This window comes from Oncorhynchus gorbuscha, linkage group LG19 (genome assembly GCF_021184085.1).
Source record: "Oncorhynchus gorbuscha isolate QuinsamMale2020 ecotype Even-year linkage group LG19, OgorEven_v1.0, whole genome shotgun sequence".
In the NCBI taxonomy this organism is placed as follows: Eukaryota; Metazoa; Chordata; class Actinopteri; order Salmoniformes; family Salmonidae; genus Oncorhynchus; species Oncorhynchus gorbuscha.
In genome coordinates, this window is record NC_060191.1 from 35,712,252 (window position 1) to 35,727,169 (window position 14,918).

A 14,918-nucleotide genomic window follows, 5' to 3' on the forward strand; every position below is an offset into this window, starting at 1 on the left:
CGCTTGGGGTATGTCTCTATCAGTTTTGCACATCGAGAGACTGAAATTTTTTCCCATTCCTCCTTGCAAAACAGCTCGAGCTCAATGAGGTTGGATGGAGAGCATTTGTGAACAGCAGTTTTCAGTTCTTTCCACAGATTCTCGATTGGATTCAGGTCTGGACTTTGACTTGGCCATTCTAACACCTGGATATGTTTATTTTTGAACCATTCCATTGTAGATTTTGCTTTATGTTTTGGATCATTGTCTTGTTGGAAGACAAATCTCCATCCCAGTCTCAGGTCTTTTGCTGACTCCATCAGGTTTTCTTCCAGAATGGTCCTGTATTTGGCTCCATCCATCTTCCCATCAATTTTAACCATCTTCCCTGTCCCTGCTGAAGAAAAGCAGGCCCAAACCATGATGTTGCCACCACCATGTTTGACAGTGGGGATCGTGTGTTCAGGGTGATGAGCTGTGTTGATTTTACGCCAAACATAACGTTTTGCATTGTTGCCAAAAGGTTCAATTTTGGTTTCATCTGACCAGAGCACCTTCTTCCACATGTTTGGTGTGTCTCCCAGGTGGCTTGTGGCATACTTTAAATGACACTTTTTATGGATATCTTTAAGAAATGGCTTTCTTCTTGCCACTCTTCCATAAAGGCCAGATTTGTACAATATACGACTGATTGTTGTCCTAAGGACAGAGTCTCCTACCTCAGGTGTAGATCTCTGCAGTTCATCCAGAGTGATCATGGGCCTCTTGGCTGCATCTCTGATCAGTCTTCTCCTTGTATGAGCTGAAAGTTTAGAGGGACGGCCAGGTCTTGGTAGATTTGCAGTGGTCTGATACTCCTTCCATTTCAATATTATCGCTTGCACAGTGCTCCTTGGGATGTTTAAAGCTTGGGAAATCTTTTTGTATCCAAATCCGGCTTTAAACTTCTTCACAACAGTATCTCAGACCTGCCTGGTGTGTTCCTTGTTCTTCATGATGCTCTCTGCGCTTTTAACGGACCTCTGAGACTATCACAGTGCAGGTGCATTTATACTGAGACTTGATTTACACACAGGTGGATTGTATTTATCATCATTAGTCATTTAGGTCAACATTGGATCATTCAGAGATCCTCACTGAACTTCTGGGGAGAGTTTGCTGCACTGAAAGTAAACGGGCTGAATAATTTTGCACGCCCAATTTTTCAGTTTTTGCTTTGTTAAAAAAGTTTGAAATATACAATAAATGTTGTTCCACTTTATGATTGTGTCCCACTTGTTGTTGATTCTTCACAAAAAAATACAGTTTTATATCTTTGTTTGAAGCCTGAAATGTGGCAAAAGGTCGCAAAGTTCAAGGGGGCCGAATACTTTCGCAAGGCACTGTACATACAGTTGAAGTCAGAAGTTTACATACACTTAGGTTGGAGTCATTAAAGCTTTTTTTTCAACCACTCCAAAATTTCTTGTTAACAAACTACAGTTTTGGCAAGTAGGTTAGGACATCTATTTTGTGCATGACACCATTAATTTTTCCAACAATTATTTACAGACAGATTATGCCACTTATAATTCACTATCACAATTCCAGTGGGTCAGAAGTTTACATACATTAAGTTGACTGTGCTTTTAAAAATCTTGGAAAATTTCTGAAAATTATGTTATGGCTTTAGAAGCTTGTGATATGCTAATTAACATCTATTGAGTCAATTGGATGTGTACCTGTGGATGTATTCCAAGGCCTACCTTCAACCTCTGCCTCTTTGCTTGACATCATGGGAAAATCAAAAGAAATCAGTCAAGACCTCAGAAAATAAATTGTAGACCTCCACAAGTCTGGTTCATCCTTGGGAGCAATTTCCAAACGCCTGAAGGTACCACGTTCCTCTGTACAAACAATAGTAAGCAAGTGTAAACACCATGGGACCACGCAGCCGTCATACCGCTCAGGAAGGAGAAGCATTCTTCCTCCTAGAGATGAACGTACATTGGTGCGAAAAGTGCAAATCAATCCCAGAACAACGGCGAAGGACCTTGTGAAGATGCTGGAGGAAACGGGTACAAAAGTTTGCAGTGGTCTTAAAAATCCTACAATGAGATTTTCAGGATTTTTTGGTTGAAATGTACCTATGATGAAAATGACAGGCCTCTCATCTTTTTAAGTGGGAGAACTTGCACAATTGGTGGCTGACTAAATACTTTTTTGCCCCACTGTATATACATATGTATAAATATATATACACAGCATATAATCATAATTACATTTTTCTCCGGATTTTGGAAAGTTCATATCACACGACACCTAGTTTGGGAAGTGCTGTCACAGACACAGTTAGGTCATTGATGCAGTCGCTCTCGCTCTCTGTGTGTGAGGTCATACAGTAGATGCTGTCCCTTTGTCTCTGTGAGATCATAGACCAGGGATCATCAACTAGCCGGACAATTTTGTCTTGAGTGTATAGATGGGGGGGGGGGAATCAAAACATAATAATATATATTTAGGGCCTCCTGAGTGGCGCAGCAGTCTAAGGCACCCAAGAACACTCAGGTAACCTGCCGAAATGACTACTGACCCATAGCACTCACGTCTGTAGCCATGAAGTGCTTTGAATGGCTGGTCATGGCTCACATCAACACCATTATCCCAGAAACCATAGGCCCACTGCAATTTGAACACCGCCCAAGCATATCCTCAGTCCCTATTGCACTTCACACTGCCCTTTCAAACCTGGACCAAAGGAACACCTATGTGAGAATGCTATTCATTGACTACAGCTCAGCACTCAACACCATCGTTCCCTCAAATCTCATCACTAAGCTAAGGACCCTGGGAGTAAACGCCTCCCTCTGCAACTGGATCCTGGACTTCCTGTTGAGCCGCCCCCAGGTGGTAAGGGTAGGTAACAACACATCTGCCACGCTTATCCTCAGCACAGGGGCCCCTCAGGGGTGCGCGCTCAGTCCCCTCCTGCACCGCCAGGCACGACTCCAACACCATTAAGTTTGCCGATGACACAACCGTGGTAGGCCTGATCACCGACAACAACAAGCCTATAGGGAGGAGGTGAGAGACCTGACTGTGTGGTGCAAGGACAACAACCTCTCCCTCAACATGATCAAGACAAAGTCGATGATTGTGGACTACAGGAAATGGAGGACGAAGCACTGCCCCATTTTCATCGATGGGGCTGTAGTGGAGCAGCTTGTGATCTTCAATTTCCTTGGCGTCCACAACCCCAACAAACTAACATGGTCCAAGCACACCAAGACAGTCGCGAAGAGGGCACGACAAAAACTATTCCCCTTCAGGAGACTGAAAAGATTTGGCATGGGTCCTCAGATCCTCAAAAGGTTCTTCAGCTGCACCATCGAGAGCATCACTGCCTGGTATGGCAACGGCTCGGCTTCCGACCACAAGGCACTACAGTGGGTAGTGCGTATGGCCCAGTACATCACTGGGGCCAAGCTTCCTGCCATCCAGGACCTCTATACCAGGCGGTGTCAGAGAAGGCCCTAAAAATTGTCAGACTCCATCCACCCTAATCATAGACTGTTATCTCTGCTACCGCATGGCAAACGGTACCTGAGCACCAAGTCTAGGTCCAAGATGCTTCTAAACAGCTTCTACCCCCAAGCCACGAGACTCCTGAACATGTAATCAAATGGCTGCCCAGACTATTTGCATATATATATATATATATATATATGACTGCAAATTGACCATAAGAAGCCCAAACAGATTTTATTTTGTGACTAAAACATAATAATTTCATACCTTGATTACATTTGGGGACATGGGGGGCTGTAGCTTTTCGAGCATGTCTTTTCTCGCAACCTCAGCGCGAGGCTGAGCGGTTGTATATGGACCGCGTCGACAGCATGTTGAGCTGCAAGGGAGGAAGTCGTGGTGAGGATGTAAAAAAAGTAGAACCCTGAGTCGGACCGCCCCCCATCTGCGCTGCGCTTCACACCTAGACAGGCTATTTATAACTCATTGCCTAACTCTGAAGCCCTCTGGTGCGTCTAGCAATGAAATAGTGGGCTCCTCAAAGGGCGGAAACGGACGTTGGCGGTGGCGATGGTCGTGTGTATCATTGTAATATAGTTGACTCAGCCTGATTACTTGCTAGTGTGGTGTAGTGTTGAAGTATCAAGTGTAATAGATGAAGCGATACACTAAAATATATTTGTCCCACTCTGATCCCTCTCAGGGATACCGCTTTAATAAATGTTTGGGAGTTGACTATAGAATACTACAGTACTTACTATATAATTCTATAGTACTCTGTAGTATACTGTAGAGTACTATACTACTTACTGTGGTATCCCTTGATTGTGTAGTGCTTACTTTAGTATTCTACAGTATAATACTCAATTCTATACCACACACTGTAGTTTCCCTTGATCATGTGTAGTACTTACTATAGAATGTTGTAGTATATTGTAAAATACTATAGTAAATACAACAGTAGTATCCATTTAAAAAAAACACTGTAGTAAATACAGTAATGTCCGCAAAAAGACTACAGTTTGCATAAACACTACACTTTTTAAAACTAGTAAATACTACAGTATTTAATTTGCATATACCCTGCCCATTCCCTTCCCCCATATCCCAATTTGTGCCACCCATAAGTGAGAAACCTACATGCCAAGTATAGACAATATACTGTGTTCCCTACAAGTTACAGAAAAGAGAAGAATCTATTTTAGCATCTCTCCAGTAGGTTTCCTCAAGGAGAAAGTCCCCCACTTCTATGTCAAATATGATAAAACAGAAACACTATAGTAAATAATACAGTCTGCAAAAGCACTACAGTGTGTACTACAGTCTGCAAGAACACTGCAGTGAATACTATAGTATTTTTTTGTAAATATGGAAATGACCATAGTTGTGACATCGTTCTGACATGCCTAATTTCCCAACAGCATGTCGTTTTCCAACAACATTTAATCCCATCGTGTTCTACCGTATGATCACATGGTCTTGATATGTCTGGTCGATCCAAGACTGGAGCGGAAGGAAAAGCAATTTAGGGCTCGATTCGTTCCGTAGCGTGTTGTAGCTCGAATTTTAAAAAGCTGCGTTCCCGCTTTTACGGAGACTGCATTTTACGGTAAAAGCTGCACGTGTTGGCTTAATCGGAAATTTGCCTCAACTTTTTTCATTTCAATCGCCCGATAACATCGATTTGAATCAAGCCCTTAGCCTCAAGAGACAACAGAAAGAGGGAGGGAGAAAGAGAGAGGAAAAAAATGGAGAGAAAAGATGTCAAGAGAAGCCACATTCTGAGACTGTGCGGCAGGACAAAGACCTCTCTGCCAGAGGCTACTGAATACAGCCTGGATCACATCAGACGGCCAGGAGGTCAGGCGGTAACACTGTTCAAAGAAACAAGGAAGCAGTAAAACAAACAGATGGGAGGGCAGCGCTGTGGAGCGTGACATCATTGTGTTTGAATGGAAAATATTGTGTATGAATAGAATATATTGTTCTCTGAGCTCCCATTTCACTCTCAAAGAGACTTCTCCATGACACCCAGCCTATTCATTTGTGTGTGTGTGTGTGTGTGTGTGTGTGTGTGTGTGTGTGTGTGTGTGTGTGTGTGTGTGTGTGTGTGTGTGTGTGTGTGTGTGTGTGTGTGTGTGTGTGTGTGTGTGTGTGTACCCTTGACGTCACTATGTTTGTTTTGACTGCTGATGTTTTTGATATTTTTTGATGTGTGTGTATTTTCATTACTGGTGTTTGGATCTACCCTCTGCCCAAGATAAAGATTCTTGTGGTTATTGACGGTGGAGACCTGGTGGACACCCGGTGAAAGGGATAATGTGCAGTCTGTAGGGCTGGCTACTATACGGACTACTATAGGGTCCTCTTTCTACCCCTCTACTCTCGGTGCGACTCGAAACCGAGTCCAGTCAGTGAGAATAGAATGAATACAGCCTTGTCCCACATCCTGTACAATCGAGTGAGCTAAAATAAATACATCTCTGCTTTTCTGTTGAGTCCCCTGACTAATATCTACCTCAAATTAGTTCTTTTGGAAGTTTTTCTTGGTAAGCCCTTCCCTTGTTCCAGATCTGAATTATTTTTTATTTTTTTGCCTTTTCCTACTCCATTGTCAATCCGAACATGTTTGGCATGACAAATCCTCATGGAGTTGGCAAGAGAGCCGAAACAGACTAGTGCCCAGGCTAGAAGGAGGCCAAACCCAGAAATTCTGGAGACTATGATCGTCTTACCATTTTAAACCCAGCAGCAGAGCCTCTCCAGCCAGTAGACAGTCCAGACAGAACTCTCTCCCCTCAGTCACAGCCAACAGCAACATTAACTTCATCTGCTAATAGAGGGAATGAACCCACCTCACCGGGGGACACATTTCTCCCCATGTTTGTTTGGATTCTGAATGACAAGGGTGCAGGAAGAGGTCCGAGCCAGCGGAGGAGGTAGAGCGTAGTCACTATATGGCCATGCTAGAAAGGAGAAACGTGGCAAATTGGCAATGGTATCATGGCTTATTAGTGATGGGTTCTGACTTCTAAACTTGAACTATGAATTATTCTTTGTTCACGGTACTGCGGGAGAGCAGGGGAACGCAGGAGGTTTACGTTCATTCGGGACCTGTTGTTGTTAGACATCAGGTGTCCTATGGAAAGGAGAAGGACCGCAGCCTGGTTTCTATGCCAGAAGTGAATGGTTGTCTGTAGGAGGGATGTATATGGCGGGGTTGGATATGAGCCGTGGTTGCGGTCACTGATAAAAGTAGAGAGCTGTGGGTCAGTGAGGAATGGGGGGGGGGGGTCATGTCACATGAAGGGAGACTGAACAGTTTATTACCCACGTCACTTAATTTCCTGCCGAGCAACAAAGGTTGTTATGGTCAGCGAAGAGGAGGAGACTTCGCCTAAAGTGGGGTCTATATACTTGTGCTGTTGGGAACACGTTTGTGTCTGCTCAGCTGTCTGGCCCAGTGAGCGAATAAACTTGGTTTGAGCCTTTTCTTTTATAGTTGTCCGTTAGATTCTAAAACAGAGTTTAAAAAAAAAACTTAACAGTCAGCTAGATGGCCATGCTAGACAGGATAAACGGAGCAAATTGGCAATAGCATCATTGCTTATTAGCGACAACCTGAGGTATTTCATCTAGATTTACTGGGGTTGGAAGGAGTGGTTGGAAAGGCCCCTAAAGCCCTGGCGTCCTGATGGGATGGATGCATGTCAGGTGTTTTACCTTGGGCTGGGCAACTCAGCCTCTGAGCACTCTGGGTAGTAGCTCATTCTGAAGCCGGAATAGCAGGAGAGCAGAGGATGACGGTGATAGAAAGAGGAGACAGGAGGCAGAGAGAGCGGAGGAGTCAGGAAAAAGGGGAGGCGAGAGAGATTAGGGCGGGAGAAAAGTAGGAAGGGGGGAGGAAAAATAACGGAGGAATATGGCAGGATCACGAGAGAGAGAGAGGGGGAGGGAGAGGAGGGCCTCCGTAATTTACCAGTCAGTCATAATGAAGGCATTGGCCTGAGGAGGAGCTGGCGGGAAACCTAATCCTTGGCAACACAGAGACGCTTACTGGAGACACAGCCCTGTCTCCAGGCAAGCTAACGAACTCTATCTGCCAGTAGCTATGATTGCACCCACTCCCATTGTCTGAATACATTACTGTACAAACAACACTTGTGCAAAAAAATACTCACATAGCCTCCATGCATTTAGATACAGACTGCTTAGAAGCTCAGTATACTATGCTGTCCATACGCTATGCTAAACCAGATACTGGGAATGAGAGGGTGTGCTGTTACCCCCACCACAAGACACTCCACTAAAAAGTAGAAGACTAAGGCCTGTGAAAAGGAGGTTTGGTTGCGTCATCTCGCCTACGTGCCAGACAATGCTACGTTGTTAACTCGGCTTGTTTTGGCCAACCAAATTGGCAAAAGCAGAAAGACACTGGCAGCCAGGCTAATACTATCATTATCATCCACATCAAGGCTAGGAGGACGCCGGCAGAGCTACAGTGTGAGGAGGAGGCATTGTTGAGAGCATTGGAAGCTGCTGAAGGCATATGTTTGCCTCGGCCAGTAGAACCACAGTAATTGCCCTAGCATGCCTTGCGGGGCTTAGTGTGGGTCGGCTGAGGCCTGTCTTTGGGTTGGAGGGGAAGGGTGGGAAGGCGGTGGTTGTGGAGTCATTTGGCTGGTGTGAGTCTTTCTTTAGCTAGGGTCAACAGCAGCAGCACGGCAGGGTGTGGTGTCCTGGGATAGTGGGACAGTGTGTTGTGATTAGGGCCCACTACTGTGGTTTGGTTCAGGGGGAGATGGACATTTATGACCTGGAGTAGGTCTGTGGTGACAGAGTACTGGGTCTGGCCCTATGGCAGGTCTGGGTGTGGTGTTGACTAACGGAGTTGGAAGGTTAGTGTGGGAGCAGTAAGGTTCCTGGGTATTGGGACAGGCCAGGTCTGGAGTGTGTCTCCCGGTCTGTGTTGTTGACTCCTGTTCAGTAGCAGACCCGGCTGGGTGGGGTGGGCTAACAGTGTTGTTTGGCAGGGAGACAAGCCAAGCTCTTGGCCTCCCTCAAAATGTGCTGTTGTGGATTCCCCACTGCGTGAAAGAAAGAGGGTGTGTTTGGTGAACAGCAGAGAAGGAAACTGAGGGACTGTGGGAGTGTGTACAGGAGGCCGTGTGTAATGTCAGTGTGTATAGGAGGTTGTGTTTGGTGTCTAGTACCAAGGAGAAGAAGAGTTGAAGGGTGTGTGTGTGTCCGTATGTCTTGTATGTGTGCTGTATGCTTTGAGGCTGAGCGCATGGTTCCCTCTTCCTGTTTGTTTTCACAGCTTTTTGTTGTTACATGTACATTCTACACACATTTTACATACATGTCACAATTCTTTGTATTAAAAAAACTCTGTCCATCCCACTTATCTCCGTAAACCCACCCCTCAGCTACTCTGTCCATCCCACTTATCGCCGTAAACCCACCCCTCAGCTACTCTCAGTCCATCCCACTTATCTCGGTAAACCCACCCCTCAGCTACTCTGTCCATCCCACTTATCTCTGTAAACCCACCCCTCAGCTACTCTGTCCATCCCACCTATCTCCGTAAACCGCCCTCTTATGAATTCCATGTGCCATATATTTTTCAACTGTGCTGTGATCTTTCACATAAATTCTCATACAATCTAAAGATGGTAAGTTAAAGATACATATATTTTACTAAAAGTATTATTATAATATATGATAATGTTTTTACTGAAAATATTGATCGATTTACTATGGCTTTCCAAATCTCCCAACTGTGCTATTTGTAGTGTTAATTTAAGATCGGTTCAGGAATGGCTGAAACATGATATCTGTCTCCAGAACAAGCTACTGTATATAGGGGAAATAACAAAATAATTGATCTAATGATTCTGTCTCTACATAGAAAAATCTGCCGAGATGGGTATGCCCCATATACATAACATTCTGTTTGTGGCAAGAATTTTGTATAATCATTTCAATTGAAAAACTCTTTTGCGAATCAGATCATAAATCATGTGCCATGGAAGTGGCACATCGAGAATCTATTTCTCAACTCTTTTGCTACCTACAGTACCAGTCAAAAGTTTGGACACACCTAGTCATTCTTGGGTTTTTCGTTATTTTTACTATTTTCTACATTGTAGAATAATTGTGAAGACATCAAAACTATGTCAGGGCTATTTGACCAAGAAGGAGAGTGATGGAGTGCTGCATCAGATGACCTGGCCTTCGCTATCGCCCGACCTCAACACAATTGAGATGGTTTGGGATGAGTTGGACCACAGAGTGAAGGAAAAGCAGCCAAGTGCTCAGCATATGTGGGAACTCCTTGAAGACCATTGGAAAAGCATTCCAGGTGAAGCTGGTTGAGAGAATGCCAAGAGTGTGCACATTTTTCTCAAATGTTGGTCTTTAATAGAGGGCAGACAAACAAGTTCCCTACCTTCTTCCTCTTCCTGTTAGTGTGTAGGGTCTGGCCAGATGGGCTGTAGAGGGAGCAACCAGGGGTAAAAACAACAGATATAGGGGGTGGGAGAGAGACTGATGTTGAATCCCAAACCAGTCTCTTTCCCTTGCCTCTCGGCCCTCCATTTGCCTGTTTACGTGCACCTCCGCCACAAGTGTCCCAAAACTAGGGAGTGAAATTTATCGAGGGTGTAGGGCCTAATTAGACCCTCTGATAACCACTTCGACCAAGGCTGCATGCTCCAGAGCAAAGAGCTATCCCAACACACACCGCGATATGTTTTGGAGTTTACGCAATTTCATACAAAAATAGCGGAGAGGCGTGTGCGTGATTATCTGCCACATGCATTTGTTTGTCTGATTTCGAGACGTGACACGTAACACATGAAATACCTCCCAAATGAAAGGTGCAACTGTTATTGAGGTCAATACAGTCTATTGTAAATCGACCGAAGTTCTTATTTTGAGTTTCATGCTCGTTTTACCACGTCGAACTTGAGTTGCGTCTTTCAAGTTCCCAGTGCGTCCAGAAGTTGACTGGTTTATTTCATATTCCCCTCGTCAGTCTGAAAGCCAACCTCGGAGTGACAGGCCCTCCAGGTGAGTTGGTAGGAGGGAGAGCGGGTGTTCTGATGTTAGCTATTTCATGTTACAGTATATGTAAGTTCCAGCATATTGGCCTACTCTCCTCTCTTCTAGTAAAAGAGTAACCCTATCCCTTAACCCCGTCATCTCTTTGACACGCCTAGTATATAAATCCCTGTGCCACGCCCCGAACGGGAGAGGTCACCACCTGGCTCTTATAGATGACCCAGATATGCCAATTCCCTTGCTAACATTACCAGCATTCTGCATTGGATGCCATCGTCAAGCCATTCTATTTCATATCCTGTATATGCCGACTGTTTTATACAGGATCCTGGGTATTCTTGTGGTGCTGGGCGTTGAGATCATGTCCCCGCTCTGTTGACCCGTGCCCTGGAACATGTATAGTGCTGCTGACCTGAACCAGGCTATATTAACTATTCAGGAGCCCGAGGCTGTCCAATCAACCACCTAGGCTCGCTTAGGTGACTTTGACTGACGCTTTCATGTGTGTGTGTGTGTGTGTGTGTGTGTGTGTGTGTGTGTGTGTGTGTGTGTGTGTGTGTGTGTGTGTGTGTGTGTGTGTGTGTGTGTGTGTGTGTGTGTGTGTGTGTGTGTGTGTGTGTGTGTGTGTGTGTGTGACAGTGGTATAGTGTTACCCCTGTGTCTTTCTCGATGATGTCTGTCTGTATGTAACAGAGCACCCTTGCGTATCACTGGTCACTGGCCATGTCCGTAACTCTCAGATTTGGTGTGTTAATCCAGGAGGACCAATGGGCACATTGTGTTCCTTTTTAGGGTGGGATTGGCAAGATGTGTGTGTTGTGCCAGACGGTGTTGTTGTTCCCATCAGCAGGCTTGTCTGAGCTGTTGTTATGCCTGATTGGGTATGAGCTGTCTATTGTCTATCCTGTTGCCTCGTCACTTTACCACTACCTACAGTATATGTACATAGCTACTTCAATTACCTCGTACCCCTGCGCATCGACTCGGCTCTCGTACTCTCTGTATATAGCATGTTATTGTTATTCATTATTCACTGTGTACTTTTTCCTCGTGTCACTATTTCTATATATTCTAAACTCTGCGTTGTTGGGGGGAAAAAATGACGTATTTTGCTGTCTACACCTGTTGTTTACGAAGCATGTGACAAATAAAATGTGATTTGATTGTCGGTTCTCAGTTCCGTTGCTCAGGGAAGTGTCATTGTGACAGTGATGCTCAGTCAGCTGTGAATTTGATTTGACACCTGCCAACTCTGATACTTTCGTTTTGCACTATTTATAATGTATCTTTTTCAAACTCTCTTATCAATACATTGGACTGCTTGATATCTGAAATACAATCTGGGATTATATACAGTGGGGTCTGAAATGATTGACATGGCCCCAAGACATGCAAACCTCTCACCATTCCCAATAACAGGGGAGGTTCGCATGTCTTACCGGTATGATCTTTGACCCTCTGAAACGTTCTCACTCATTATTATTCACGTTTCATTCAGGATTATCCACAAATTATGGTAGCATCCACGTGACGGTAGAAGTGTTCCGAAACATATTCTATTCTCATTCACAATGAAAGGGACTCCAAAATGACACGATTCGTTTATATTGGGCACAAAATAATCTGAAAACACAACCAAAACAAACTGCAAATGCATCCAGGAAGTTCGTAGGGTCACATTGTGTGCTAGGAACATGAGACCTAATAATAAACTTTTGGCTACTTTTATAAGAATCTTTAGGGGTGTCAGTCATTTTTACCCCTACCTTTTTTGAGAGAAAAAAAAGTATTACTTGCTTAACAAAATGTATTTCTCTAAGCAATTAAAATAATATACTTTCCCATTTTGTTGAGCATACAATACAGTATTTGAATTATTTATTTAATATAGTCATCATTGCTTATCTTTATCAAGGGCGTCAATAATTTTGGAGCCCACTATATATATGTGTGTGTGTGTGTGTGTGTGTGTGTGTGTGTGTGTGTGTGTGTGTGTGTGTGTGTGTGTGTGTGTGTGTGTGTGTGTGTGTGTGTGTGTGTGTGTGTGTGAGAGAGAGAGCCACACACACAACAGGAAAACAGTTAATTATCCCCCTTTCCCCGAACTCACCACCTAGTTGCCAGGTGGTGTGCGTGCGTGCCTGCGTGCATAGGCCTATTAATGCGTGTGTGTGCTTGTGTGCACGTGCCCCCACTTCTCCTTGTGCTATCCTTCCGTAATGCTTCACTAAGTGAGCAGAGTTGTCCACTGGGGGCAAACCTGCAGCCTGTCACTATGCAACAAAAAAACTTGCCTCTGTGTTGTCAGAATTTTTTTCAAATCTCACCAACTTTGGTGGGACACCATATAACATTTCCGTAGGCTACACGTTACATGTCTCTTCTCCCTCTCGCATGCATTATGACGGTACAGGACTGTGTCCGAGATTACATTGATTTTAGAGATGATGAAATTATAAAAAATCTATGAATGAGGTATTAACCTTCTTTCTCTCGCTCTCTCTCTCTCTGTCACCCTTTCTCCTTCTCTCTCTGTCTCTGTCTCTCTCTCTGTTGTAGTTCCCAGAGTGTGGCTTCTATGGCATCTATGACAAGATCCTGCTATTTAAGCATGACACAGGCACCAACAACATCCTGCAGCTGGTCAAGTCTCCCCAGGACATCCAGGAGGGAGACCTGGTGGAGGTGGTGCTCTCTGGTGGGTAGCAATCTCTCATCCAGTTCTGCTCTCTTTTCATCCACCCGTCCCTCTTCTCCCCCTATCCCATCCTCTCATCCTCCACCCGTACTCGCCTTCCCCTTACCCATCCTTTCATCCTCCGCCCGTACTCGTCTTCCCCTTACCCATCCTTTCATCCTCCGCCCGTACTCGTCTTCCTCTTACCCATCCTTTCATCCTCCGCCCGTACTCGTCTTCTCCTTACCCATCCTTTCATCCTCCGCCCGTACTCGTCTTCCCCTTACCCATCCTCTCATCCTCCGCCCGTACTCGTCTTCCCCTTACCCATCCTTTCATCCTCCGCCCGTACTCGTCTTCCCCTTACCCATCCTTTCATCCTCCGCCCGTACTCGTCTTCCCCTTACCCATCCTTTCATCCTCCGCCCGTACTCGTCTTCCTCTTACCCATCCTTTCATCCTCCGCCCGTACTCGTCTTCTCCTTACCCATCCTTTCATCCTCCGCCCGTACTCGTCTTCCCCTTACCCATCCTCTCATCCTCCGCCCGTACTCGTCTTCCCCTTACCCATCCTTTCATCCTCCGCCCGTACTCGTCTTCCCCTTACCCATCCTTTCATCCTCCGCCCGTACTCGTCCTCCCCTTACCCATCCTCTCATCCTCCGCCCGTACTCGTCTTCCCCTTACCCATCCTCTCATCCTCCGCCCGTACTCGTCTTCCCCTTACCCATCCTCTCATCCTCCGCCCGTACTCGTCTTCCCCTTACCCATCCTTTCATCCTCCGCCCGTACTCGTCTTCCCCTTACCCATCCTCTCATCCTCCGCCCGTACTCGTCTTCCCCTTACCCATCCTCTCATCCTCCGCCTCTCATCCTCCGCCCGTACTCGTCTCTTCCCCTTACCCATCCTCTCATCCTCCGCCCGTACTCGTCTTCCCCTTACCCATCCTTTCATCCTCCGCCCGTACTCGTCTTCTCCTTACCCATCCTCTCATCCTCCGCCCGTACTCGTCTTCCCCTTACCCATCCTTTCATCCTCCGCCCGTACTCGTCTTCCCCATCCTTTCATCCTCCGCCTGTACTCGTCTTCCCTTACCCATCCTCTCATCCTCCGCCCGTACTCGTCTTCTCCTTACCCATCCTTTCATCCTCCGCCCGTACTCGTCTTCCCCTTACCCATCCTCTCATCCTCCGCCCGTACTCGTCTTCTCCTTACCCATCCTTTCATCCTCCGCCCGTACTCGTCTTCCCCTTACCCATCCTCTCATCCTCCGCCCGTACTCGTCTTCCCCTTACCCATCCTTTCATCCTCCGCCCGTACTCGTCTTCCCCTTACCCATCCTCTCATCCTCCGCCTGTACTCGTCTTCCCCTTCCCCTATTTTTCCATTCTCTCTGATCTTCTCGTCGTCTTATTCCTCCTTAACCGCCTCTGTTCCTTTCCCTCGCGTCCCTTATTTTAATGAACACGAAGTAGAGACAGAGGAAACGTGCATAACGCCGTGCACTCAACACCATATGCATTTGGACGGTGAAGCTGCCATTTTTTAAAATTCGGCTCTGTGTTCCAGAGCTTTGGATTTTGGGCCAAGCACGATCCGAGGCACAACCAAAACAAACAGCAAATCCGTCCTATAAGTTTATAGAGTCACAGGCTTCGTGTAGTCATTGTGTGCAGGGATTATTGGACC

General features: G+C 45.7%; 1 protein-coding gene across 1 annotated transcript in view; it reads left to right on the plus strand.

Annotated features, from left to right (window-relative positions):
- Positions 1-14,918, plus strand: part of LOC124004849 (serine/threonine-protein kinase D2-like) — a 57,729-nt gene that overhangs the window by 23,828 nt on the left and 18,983 nt on the right. Inside the window, exon 2 of the mRNA XM_046313677.1 lies at positions 13,111-13,249. Within this exon, the coding sequence (XP_046169633.1) occupies positions 13,111-13,249 (139 nt within the window). The remainder of the gene's footprint in view (positions 1-13,110; positions 13,250-14,918) is intronic.